A 12,929-nucleotide genomic window follows, 5' to 3' on the forward strand; every position below is an offset into this window, starting at 1 on the left:
TCACCACATTATAAGTGGCCTATGTTCTACGTAATGTGATCGGCGATGTAATGTGGATTACAACAATGTTTTTTATTTAGAAAAACTATAATTTTTGACGGAGTTACGAAATATTTTAGCTTTATGCTAATGACTTTCTTAATGCTCAACTGGGCGTGTTTTACTTTTTGACCAAGTGGGCGTTGTGGAGAGAAGTGTATGACACTGACCAATCAGCGTCATACACTTCTCTCCATTCATTTACACAGCACATGTCCTGACACGTTTGTGGTTTATTTACAGCACAACAAGTGTAATCTCGCTGTAAATGTCAGATTACAGCGTAATCTCGCGAGACTACGCTTGCTGTGCTGTAAATCAACCACAAACGTTAGTGAAGTGTCAGGATTCTGAATAGACATCACGTCCTGGCTGGTAGTGATGTCCACTCACTGTCAGGACACTTCAGAAACATTAATGTGTGTGTATGTGGCTGCACATAGTGATCTAGTAAGATCACTATGTGCTGTGTAAATTAATGGAGAGAAGTGTATGACGCTGATTGGTCAGCAGAAAAAGCATGGTTGAACAGCAGCACACGTCTCCCAAATTTCAATCAATATGTTATTTTATTGGACTGTGGCTGCTGACCGGTGCCGGTTAACCCACCGCACGGTCTCCGTCACATTGCCGTTCTGCCCATTACGGGAGCAGTGTCCTGCTGCCCCGCTCCCGGACGCGGCGTGTTTGCCGGGTCCTGCATCGTCCGGAGTGAGTCTGACAATTCAATGACTCACTTACACTGCTGCTCCAGCTGACACCTGGGTGTCGTTGTATTACACCAGCCTTAGCTGTCTTTCACGCTACTGCTCCGGCACTAGGAGCACTATCGTGGGGGATTAGTTGGCTGGTACTTGTACACATTGTGCCGCCCGCTAACCGGATGGCGGCACACTCATGAAATGATACAAATTTAACAGTAACAATTACTGACAGCATACATCCAAGGTCTATAAGTTGAAATAGCTGCTATACAATCACCTACCGGCCTCGTGGAGACCTGTCACAGCTGACTGTTTAACAGTTGGTCCCGGCCGGCTCCAATTGCGAGCATATCTCGCTCTTCACGCTGCTGCTCCAGCTGACAACTGGGTACTGTTACATTAGACAAGCCTTAGCTGTCTTCCACGATACTGCCCTAGGAGCGCTATAGTGGGGGATTAGTTGGCTGGTACTTATTCAGACTGCTATCTGCAAGGCGGCACACTCATAAATTGATAAATTTAACAACAACAATTATTGACAGCATACATTCAAGGCTTAAAGAGGCTCTGTCACCAGATTTTGCAACCCCTATCTGCTATTGCAGCAGATAGGCGCTGCAATGTAGATTACAGTAACGTTTTTATTTTTAAAAAACGAGCATTTTTGGCCAATTTATGACCATTTTTGTAGTTATGCAAATGAGGCTTGCAAAAGTCCAAGTGGGTGTGTTTAAAAGTCCAAGTGGGCGTGTATTAGGTGCGTACATCGGGGCGTTTTTAATACTTTTACTAGCTGGGCGCTCTGATGAGAAGTATCATCCACTTCTCTTCAGAACGCCCAGCTTCTGGCAGTGCAGACACAGCGTGTTCTCGAGAGATCACACTGTGTCGTCACTCACAGGTCCTGCATCGTGTCAGACGAGCGAGGACACCGGCACCAGAGGCTACAGTTGATTCTGCAGCAGCATCAGCATTTGCAGGTAAGTAGCTACATCGACTTACCTGCTAACGCCGATGCTGCTGCTGAATCAACTGAAGCCTCTGGTGCCGGTGTCCTCGCTCGTCTGACACGATGCAGGACCTGTGAGTGACGTCACAGCGTGATCTCTCGAGAACATGCTGTGTCTGCACTGCCAGAAGCTGGGCGTTCTGAAGAGAAGTGGATGATACTTCTCATCAGAACGCCCAGCTAGTAAAAGTATTAAAAACGCCCCGATGTACGCACCTAATACACGCCCACTTGGACTTTTGCAAGCTTCATTTGCATAACTACAAAAATGGTCATAAATTGGCCAAAAATGCTCGTTTTTTAAAAATAAAAACGTTACTGTAATCTACATTGCAGCGCCTATCTGCTGCAATAGCAGATAGGGGTTGCAAAATCTGGTGACAGAGCCTCTTTAAAGTTGAAATAGCTGCTATATACTTACCTACTGGCTTCGTGGAGACCTGTCACAGCTGACTGTCCAAGAGTTGGTCCCGGCCGGCTTCAATTGCGAGCATATCTCGCTCTTCACTACATAATGTTCACTGTATTGCTGGCAGCTGGAACTTATCCATACTGTGCTGCTTGTTAAAATTGGCAGCACAGGATGCAATGTAATTTCCACAGTCACTTAAATTGAAGTATACAGTCAATGTGAATTCCACTACAAGACACATTACTATACCTGCTAACTGGCCAAAGGGTATGTGAGTTTGGGGGTCACTCGCACATACCTATTTGCATCATCGGATTTTTAATCTTATTGTCAATTTTATAGCATACCAATAAAAGTTACATATTAATAGATCACAAGCCTCCCTCCTTTCCCCTTTCTCCTCAATACACAGATATATCAACCAGGTGGTGTACACCATTGTGATCAAATCTCAATTCACCGTGTGAATGGTGGTCTTCCACATATTACTCTTTTATTGGTCAAACATCCAGTAAAAAATGGCAACGTTTCGACCCGTGGAGGGTCTTTCTCAAGCCTGATTGGTCAGCGTCATACACTTCTCTCCACAATGCCCACTTGGTCAAAAAGTAAAACATGCCCAGTTGTCCATTAAGAAAGTCATTAGCATAAAGCTAATATAGGTCGTAACTCCATCAAAAATTATCGTTTTTCTAAATAAAAAACACTGCTGTAATCTACATTACAGCGCCGATCACATCATGTAGAAGATAGGCCACTTATAATGTGGTGACAGAGCCTCTTTAAATAGGTTATCCCAAGGTAGGACATTAATCACCTATGCACAGGATAGGTGATAAATGTCAGATCGCCGGTGGACTCCACCAAGCACTAGAATGGGGGTTGTGGAGGTGGGGTCCCCAGCAATCAGACATGTGGATAGGTGATAAATGTCTTTTGTGAGATAAATCCTTTAAAGAGGTTGTCTCATGGAGGCAACCCCTGTCCAAATGTCCAACCATTCATCTGAATAGCCACCATGTACTACCACATTTTCCCTGCAGCTGTTTGCCAGGGGTGCTGATTGCTGCATGGGTGCTAATCTGAAACAGGTTGTCTGCGATGAGACAAACCCTTTTATGTGTAACTGCACTCAAAACATGAAAATTTAAGTGTAACTACCAATGTCAAACTTACAGGTGTCTAGGAAGTTGAGATATGGCAGTGTCACTTAACATAAAATCTAAACTCATTTGGCTGACCACTATGAGGTCCGACCTCCCTATAAACATGCTCTGTATGTTTGCCTCAATGGGGAGAGGGAATCAAGACACTTCTGACAGTGGTTTATCTCCCAGCAGGACAAAGAAGCAGACATGTTGAAATCCAACATGCCCAATCCTCATTTCCCTTGACAGCAGTCAGAATGCCTGAGTAAAAAATAGAAAAGTCAAAAATATGTTTTGGATCCTGCACAGCCATTATTGTGTTAATTACAGACAGAAAATCACCAGTCACCACAAGCAGTCGAGTTCAAGGACCCTGGCACTCATATTTCAGATTCCTGGCCCTCTGTGAGTGTGACAACATCGATTGGGGGGGGGGGGGGGGAGATTTGGGATAATTGTAGTTACACTGGAAATTTTTTGTTTTGAGCGTCGCTTGCCAACTAACACTCAATAGAAAATGTCTACTCCATAAAAAATGTTTTATTTTGTTTATACAAATTGTTTTTCCTATTGTGGATTTCAAATAATACATGTGTACATAAGAAATAATATTACTCGGCCTTTCACCATCAGTATCATACCAATCAATTTTTAGTCTCTTGCATATTTCCATAACCTTTCACTCACTGCTATTGTTTTCTCTAGTGTAAAGTGGGTTATTATGCCAAACCCAGCTTAAGAAATGGCTGCTACCGGAATGATATTCTCTTTATTATTATCATTGACTGTTTGCTCATGAGTATAAAGGAGTTCTTTATCATTCCACTACATGTACAACCAGTATTTTCGTGGTTGTGTTTTGTGTATAGCATTTGTATTACCATTTTGATAGTTGGAGCCAATAATTAATATAAAGTAAATTAAGTACTTGAGGAACCATTCTGAAATAGCTGAATGGATGGTCTTATCACTTGGTGCCCCTGTAGAAAATATCAGTAAAAGCTACAATTAGGTTATTGTAGACAATAATTTAAGGACCATGCCTATTATTTTCAATAATTTTCCCTACATATTCACACAAGACATATTTTTCAAAGGCAATAAAACTAGGATCTTTTTTTTTTTCTGTTGTGACTCACAACTTGTAAATAGTAATACTTTCCAGGTTTCTAGACAAAATGAAGGCTAATGTTTTCAAACCAGTAAGCAGGGACCAGACATGAGCCCAAAATGTGTATATGTATATATGTCCTGCTTGAGCACAAATATGGTAAAACCATATGTGTGGATACCTCATGTGAATTCATGCAGTAATATCCTTAAATCTGGACCTTGAACATGTCTCCAGAAGCCCACAAACACTCGGGCCTGCCCTTTTCTCTTTAAGAGTATGAAAACAGGGTACAAATATGAGCCACAGTGGATATACAAGCCTAGTAAGTTTGTCAATGGTATCACAAAATAATCAATAGTTCTCATCTTCTTCCTCATCATTTTGTGATGGTAGATTTCTGTTAAACAGTGGACCATTACGCCTTCCACGGTAGAATCCACTGGCGCCGGTTGGCGATGGTTCTGTTCCAGACCCTGGGTCTGTTTCTAAATTGCGGGGAATATAAGGTGAAAATGAATCAAAGACTACCTCAAAATTATATACATTAAAAACCTTATTATTCTCTGCACTTCACAGCATACTGCCTAATCTTATGACACCCATGCACCTAAACAACTTTAACTATATAAGGTACCCAAGTGGAACAGAGAAGATTAGGGCAAACGCTTCAGCAAGAAAACACTTTCTATATCAATATATCTTAAGTGTTAGGTGTTGAATTATTTGCTGGACGTCTATTTACAATTAACCACAGACAGATGGAGCCACAAAAAATTTAATCTACAATCACCAGATCACATAAGTACCCTATTTTCAGCAGTAGGACGAGGCAACATTAGGTAATCATCAGATTCTTTACTTGACATAATTAATATTGTAAAAAAAATAATCCTAGATAGACCTAGAAGATGAATACTTCAATATATTTAAAGAAGCACTCCAGCAATTTTTTTGCCTATATAGTGCAGCTATATATAGGCTATTATTAAAGAATAATGTAGAGGCTCTTGTGTACGCCTTGTTTATACCTGTTTTAGTTGATGTGCTATTTATGGGTTGTCTGCCATCCTGGAGTCTCATCACACTGCACTTGCTCTGCTCAGAGTCCTATCTAAGTACAGCAAGTGATAGATCATAAAACTTCTGTACTCACACTGCAGAGTCTGTGTATTCCTATGTGATGCAGCTTCAACCTGTCTCCCCTGCTTCCTGCTAGTTATAGATTTTTCTCTGTCAGCTCTTAGAAGCAGGAGACGGGGAAGCAGTGTGAAGTTGCATCTCATATAAATACACTTATTATTCTGCACACAGCACTATAGTATAAACCAGAGGTCTCAAACACGCAACCTGCGGGCCGCATGCGGCTCCTGAAGCTGCCATCTGCGGCCCGCTGACCGTGGGAGAGTAGAGAGCAGGCCAAAGGAGGAGCTCCGCACAACCCCCCTCTCTATAGATAGCTTCATTGGGGCTCCCTCTAGGAGTGGAATCCCCAGCCAGAGTGCTCTGGTCGGGGATTCCGCTGATAGACGAGGCCTCTGACGTAACTGTACCTCCATATATGGACAGTAACGTCAGTGGCTCCTGGACTGGAATGCCCGTCCAGCGCGTTACCAACGCACTGGTCGGCGATTCCGCTCATAGACGAGGCCTCTGATGTCAATGTCCATATATGAACAGTGATGTCAGGGGCTCCTCCAGAAGAAAAATCCCCAGCCAAAGTGGCGGCAGTGCTTTGACTGGGGATTCCACTCCTAGAGTGAGCCCCAATGGATCTATCTATAGGGGGATAGATGTGTCACTTACTACAAAGGGGTGTGTGTGGCACTATTTACAAAGGGGTGTATGTGACACTATCTACAAGGGGGTGTTTGTGGCAATATCTACAAAGGAGTGTGTGGCACAATCTACAGGGGGCACTTTGGCGTTATCTACAGAGGGTACTGGGGAATTATCTACAGGGACACTGTGGCATTATCTAGGGGGGTGGCACTCTATAAAGTGCACTGTGGCATTATCTATGGGGGTGTCTGGGATTACCTACAGAGGACACTGTGGCATTATCTACAGAGGGAACAGTGGCATTATCTACAGAGGGCACTGTGGCATACTCTACAGAGGGCACTAGGGAATTATCTAGGGGTGTGACATTATCTAGGGGGTGTGGCTCTACCTACAGAGGGCACTGTGGCATAATCTATGGGAGGTGGCAGAATCTACAGAGGGCACAGTGGCACTATTTAAAAAGGGGCTGCCCAATCTTTACATTCTTGTGTCTGCCAAACGCTGCAAACTGAGCAGCCAGACTGTATTTAGCGATAATTAAAGAGGCTCTGTCACCACATTATAAGTGCCCTATCTTGTACATAATATGATCGGTGCTGTAATGTAGATTACAGCAGTGTTTTTTATTTAGAAAAACAATCATTTTTGACAGAGTTATGACCTATATTAGCTTTATGCTAATGAGTTTCTTAATGAACAACTGGGCGTGTTTTACTTTTTGGCCAAGTGGGCGTTGTACAGAGGAGTGTATGACGCTGACCAATCACCGTCATACATTTCTCCCCATTCATTTACACAGCACATCGCGATATAGCTATATCACTATGTGCAGCCACATACACACACTATAATATTACTGCAGTGTCATGACAGTGAATATACATTACCTCCAGTAAGGACGTGATGTGTATTCACCATCCTGACACTTCGCTAACACAATCCCGACACTACAGCACAGCAAGCGTAATCTTGTTTGAAATGACAGTTTACAGCGTAATCTCGCGAGATTACGCTTGCTGTGCTGTAGTGACGGGATTGTGTTAGCGAAGTGTCAGGATTCTGAATAAACATCACGTCCCGGCAGGAGGTAATGTATATTCATTGTCAGGACACTGCAGTAACATTATAGTGTGTAAGTGGCTGCACATAGCGATATAGCTATATCGCTATGTGCTGTGTAAATGAATGGAGAGAAGTGTATGACGCTGATTGGTCAGCGTCATATACTCCTCTGTACAACACCCACTTGGCCAAAAAGTAAAACACGCCCAGTTGTTCATTAAGAAACTCATTAGCATAAAGCTAATATAGGTCATAACTCCGTCAAAAATAATCGTTTTTCTAAATAAAAAACACTGCTGTAATCTACATTACAGCACCGATCATATTATGTACAAGATAGGCCACATATAATGTGGTGACAGAGCCTCTTTAAACTGGAAAACTGGATTGTTAGGCTTGGTTCACACGACCAATTTTCAGACGTATTGGAGGCGTTTTATGCCTCGAATTACGTCTGAAAACACGCCTCCAATACGTCGGCAGACATCTGCCCATTACTTTCAATGGACTTTACGATGTACTGTGCTGACGACCTGTGATTTTACGCGTCTCTGTCAAAAAACGGCGTGTAAAATAACAGCCTCGTCAAAGAAGTGCAGGACACTTCTTGGGACATAATTTGAGCCGTTTTTCATTGAGTTCAATGAAGAACAGCTCCAAATTACGTCCGTAAAAGACGCGGTGAAAAACGCCAGTACATGCATTTACGTCTGAAATTCAGGAGCTGTTTTCTCCTGAAAACAGCTCTGTAATTTCAGACGTAAATGCAGTTATCGTGTGCACATACCCTTAAAATAAGCATGTGGAGTAAACTCGTGAATTTCTGTTAAATTTAAACCTAACAGTATTATTATATTAATGTAGTATTGTTATAGTAATGTAGTATTATAGTAATGTAGTATTGTTATAGTAATGTAGTATTATTATAGTAATGTAGTATTGCTATAGTGATGTAGTAGTGTTATAGTAATATAGTATTATAGTAATGTAGTATTGTTATAGTAATGTAGTATTATTATAATAATGTAGTATGGTTATAGTAATGTAGTATTGTTATAGTAATTTAGTACTGTTATAGTAATGTAGTATTGTTATAGTAATGTAGTATTATAGTAATGTAGTATGGTTATAGTAATGTAGTATTGTTATAGTAATTTAGTACTGTTATAGTAATGTAGTATTGTTATAGTAATGTAGTATTATAGTAATGTAGTTATTGCTATAGTAATGTAGTATTGTTATAGTAATGTATTATAGTAATGTAGTATTATTATAGTAATGCAGTAGTATTCTATTAATGTATTATAGTAATGTAGTATTATAGCAGTGTAGTATTGTTATAGTAATGTAGTATTGTTATTATAGTAATGTAGTATTATTGTTCTAGTAATGTAGTAATGTAGTATTTTTATAGTAATGTAGTATTGTTATTATAGTAATGTAGTATTATAGTAGTGTAGTATTATTATAGTAGTGTAGTATTATAATGTAGTATTGTTATAGTAATGTATTATTATAGTAATGTAGTATTATTATTATAGTAATGTAGTAGTATTGCTATAGTAATGTAGAATTATAGTAATGTAATATTATTATAGTAATGTAGTAGTATTGATATAGTAATGTAGTATTATTATAGTAATGTAGTATTGTTATAGTAATTTAGTACTGTTATAGTAATGTAGTATTGTTATAGTAATGTAGTATTATAGTAATGTAGTTATTGCTATAGTAATGTAGTATTGTTATAGTAATGTATTATAGTAATGTAGTATTATTATAGTAATGCAGTATTATTCTATTAATGTATTATAGTAATGTAGTATTATAGCAGTGTAGTATTGTTATAGTAATGTAGTATTGTTATTATAGTAATGTAGTATTATAGTAATGTAGTATTATTGTTCTAGTAATGTAGTAATGTAGTATTTTTATAGTAATGTAGTATTGTTATTATAGTAATGTAGTATTATAGTAGTGTAGTATTATAGTAGTGTAGTATTATAATGTAGTATTGTTATAGTAATGTAGTATTATAGTAATGTAGTATTATTATTATAGTAATGTAGTAGTATTGATATAGTAATGTAGAATTATAGTAATGTAATATTATTATAGTAATGTAGTAGTATTGATATAGTAATGTAGTATTATAGTAATGTAGTAGTATTGATATAGTAATGTAGAATTATAGTAATGTAATATTATTATAGTAATGTAGTAGTATTGATATAGTAATGTAGTATTATAGTAATGTAATATTATTATAGTACTGTAGTAGTATTGATATAGTAATGTAATATTATTATAGTAATGTAGTAGTGTTATAGTAATGTAATATTATTATAGTAATGTAGTAGTATTGATATAGTAATGTAATATTATTATAGTAATGTAGTAGTATTGATATAGTAATGTAGTATTATTATAGTAGTTCGAATAACTAATTGATTAACAATAATTTTGTATTTGATCAAATTTGAAAGTAATGCGGCCCGTCACCTTCGCATTTTTTCTATGTGCGGCGCATTTATCCGGCCGAGTTTGAGACCCCTCGTATAGACAGTGGGTGGGAGTCAGGGGTTTTTTATAATTCTGCATCTAATTATTGCATGGATTCATCTATTATATAACTGCACTCCTGCACCCTTAGATAGGGAATAATCTATTCAGCAGCACTATATGCACAGGGCACATATAGAGAAAGGAGGGTGAAGCTGGGTGGGGCGGGGAGGGGTCTCAGAGCTTGTAGGATGGATTTGATAGGTGATGATGCAATCTTGTAGTTCGCAAGAAGTCAGCAATACACAGGAGAGACTAACCTGTCTACACACCAGAACATGGTCTATTTTGGTGAGAGATCACATGACACAGGTGCCCATAGTGAAGGGATTTAAAAAAATAAAAATAACTGCAACTGAGCTGGGAAGAAGCAAATGATACTGCTAGAATATTGCTGGTGAGTAAGCATGATATGTAAAAAAAATAAAAAAAGAATTTGCTAAAGTGCTTCTATAAATAGTGGATTCTGCTTCCTTGGAAAGATATTGCAGCTGGACCTCCCAGGGTCTGTGCTGCGCGGTGCAGAAACTGTTGTAATCTTCAAAAAGCTCTGCACAGATTTCAAAGCTGTTTTACCCATTGTGCAGCACGTACCACGGGATGTCTGGTTGCACTTTATTTCAAAGGAAGCAGAATCCAGCGATTCAATATACTGAAGCGTTATCCATCTATTTCAATTCTGACTCATTTTATTTTCTCCTAACCAGGTGCACTTTAAAGGGGGTCTGTCAGCAGGTACCTCACTAAATTGGACAGGTCTAGGCCCCGGAGCACAGATTCTGTACTATGAAGCTGTAGGCACATTACGTATTACAAAGATATTCTCCCCTAGAGCAATGCTTATTACGGCATCTAGTGGAACTCCCTATAATTGTTTTTCTTAGATTCCATATGAATCTGACAAAACAACCCTCTCTAAGCCTCCATATGAAATCAGATGCCTACAGAGGTACAATAAGGCCCCATCGACTTACATTGCTTGTACGGAGTCTGAATGAAGCCATGTGCATGAACCCTTATATGCAGGGCATTATACACTTGTATGAAGCAGATGAATGGATGGCTCCATGGAACCCCATTCTTTCACGAGAGAGTTATTTGTTTTGAGCAGATTGTTCTCTTATGAAAAGATAGCACTGCTCCGGTTCAAGCGTAACTATAACAGGCACTACATTTCCCAGGGAATTCATTACTTTGGTTGGCCAATTGTTTGTGCACCTAATGGAGGAAAGATCCATCCTGAGCAACCATGCGAGTCTCTGCACTAGAACTGGCTGCCTGCCATAGATAGAGTAATTCACTCAAGACAAACTGCTTTCTCCTAGAAGAATGTACTGAATAAAAAGCCAATCAAATATAGCAAAGGACCTGCTGAAAGTTACTCTATAAACAAGATAAAGATAGTCCACTTATGGACAATCAAATTAATATCAAATATTTCTAGTTCTTGAGTTTTGGGTAAAAAAAAGAATTTTCCACTTACTAATTTATCTCCTTATATTTATGTTGATCTACTTTTGAGGATATCGCTACAAATTGTAAAATCAATTCCAAAACAAGCCAAACTCCGCAGCGTGCATTGTCCTTACACACATGCCCCGTGCATAGTTGCAGCACATGCACAAAGACTATACGGTCAACATGCGCACTTGGTGATCTACTATAATACATCACAAGGGCTGTAATGTCAGCTATATACCTGATATAATTGAATGTCATAGCAGTATTTCCATAGGTCTACTGACAGCCTTTAATAATTTCAGATAAGTCACAATCTAGGATATGTATGAATTGTATACATATATTAAATGAATAATTTGCATTGTTTATTGCCCGAGCTAGAAATTGTTATTACTTGTAGGTACTTGGCCCAGCCGCATTTACAGCCCATGGATACTAGGGGTGAGCAGGGAATGTTTGCAAGCATTCCATCAGCAAGGAGCAGTACATGGCTATTGTTACCTGGCCACATTATGTACTCAAGCAGAGTGACCCTTTTAACCAGCAGCTCCAGCTGCTCTTGAAGCTGGAGGAAGGAGACTAAGCTGACCACCTGCCAGACCGAAAACAGAATGGGACAATGGACCAAGGTGATGTAGGTTAGGAGAAATGCTGAGGGGGTGAATAAGATTGCAAGAAGGTGTGTAGGAAGATTTACAATAGAAGACGGTTGGTGAAGAACGGTTTAAATAAATGAAATTATAGAATAGAGAAAAATGCATGGGAAAAGATAGAAGAAAAGAAGATGAAGGAGCAATAAAAGCAAATAAAGTAGAACTATATAAAGGATGTTTTTTTCTCTCGAGACATTATTATTATTATTAACCTGCATGAACTATGATCATGTTTTGTACAAGTGGTCAGTAAAACTGGACATTTCAAAGAATATCAATACATTATATGATATAAAGATATTCCACCAGAGGGCAGTGTAAAAAACAAAGGAATGACCATCTAAAATGACACTCTAGGGACACTTCAGTTAGTGAGCTCAACAAAAAATTTTCCAGATTATTTTTTTTTTCTCGAGTGGTTATTATTATTATTATTATTATTATTAATAACCTGCATGAACTATGATCAAAGTGGTCAGTAAAACTGGACATTTCAAAGAATATCAATACATTATATGATATAATAATATTCCACCAGAGGGCAGTGTAAAAAAAAGAAATTACCATCTAAAATGACACTCTAGGGACAATTCTGTTTGTGAGCACAACAAATCTTTTTGCACTAGAAGCTTGATGGTCTTTTTCTATTGTATATTTTCCAATTCCTAGTGTTGTAGTAAAAAACTGCAATTATTATCTCGAATTTTAGAAACTAGACTGAGCACCTAAAAAAATAGAATATTCCATTGGCCAAAACTTCAAATAAACTAGACTTGTTAAAGTATCTAGAAAACAATGCGGCACTCATGTAACTAGTAAAAGTATACTTCAAGCCATATGATTTAGCCATGGACTAATACAGACTCTCTCTCTCTCTCTCTCCTTCCCTCCGCAGCCATTTCTTGAATCTTCATTTTCGCTTTTTCCTCCCCACCTTCAAAAAGTCCATTTTTTTTATTTTTCTGTCGATACAGAGCTTGTAT

General features: G+C 38.7%; 1 protein-coding gene across 3 annotated transcripts in view; it reads right to left on the minus strand.

Annotated features, from left to right (window-relative positions):
• Window positions 1-3,815: 3,815 nt before the first annotated feature.
• EMID1 (EMI domain containing 1) overlaps window positions 3,816-12,929 on the minus strand; it is a 137,203-nt gene continuing 128,089 nt past the window's right edge. Inside the window, exons 14-15 of one of the 3 annotated variants that reach the window (XM_075830033.1) lie at window positions 11,795-11,885; window positions 4,683-4,911 (exon numbers count right to left, since the gene is read on the minus strand). In XM_075830033.1, coding sequence (XP_075686148.1) covers window positions 4,778-4,911; window positions 11,795-11,885 — 225 coding nt within the window. In that variant the 3' untranslated portion in view covers window positions 4,683-4,777. Of the gene's footprint in view, window positions 4,912-11,794; window positions 11,886-12,929 lie in introns of all 3 variants that reach the window. The other 2 variants (XM_075830024.1, XM_075830043.1) reach the window with 2 other exon arrangements.

Source organism: Rhinoderma darwinii, chromosome 1 (genome assembly GCF_050947455.1).
Source record: "Rhinoderma darwinii isolate aRhiDar2 chromosome 1, aRhiDar2.hap1, whole genome shotgun sequence".
NCBI lineage: Eukaryota > Metazoa > Chordata > Amphibia > Anura > Rhinodermatidae > Rhinoderma > Rhinoderma darwinii.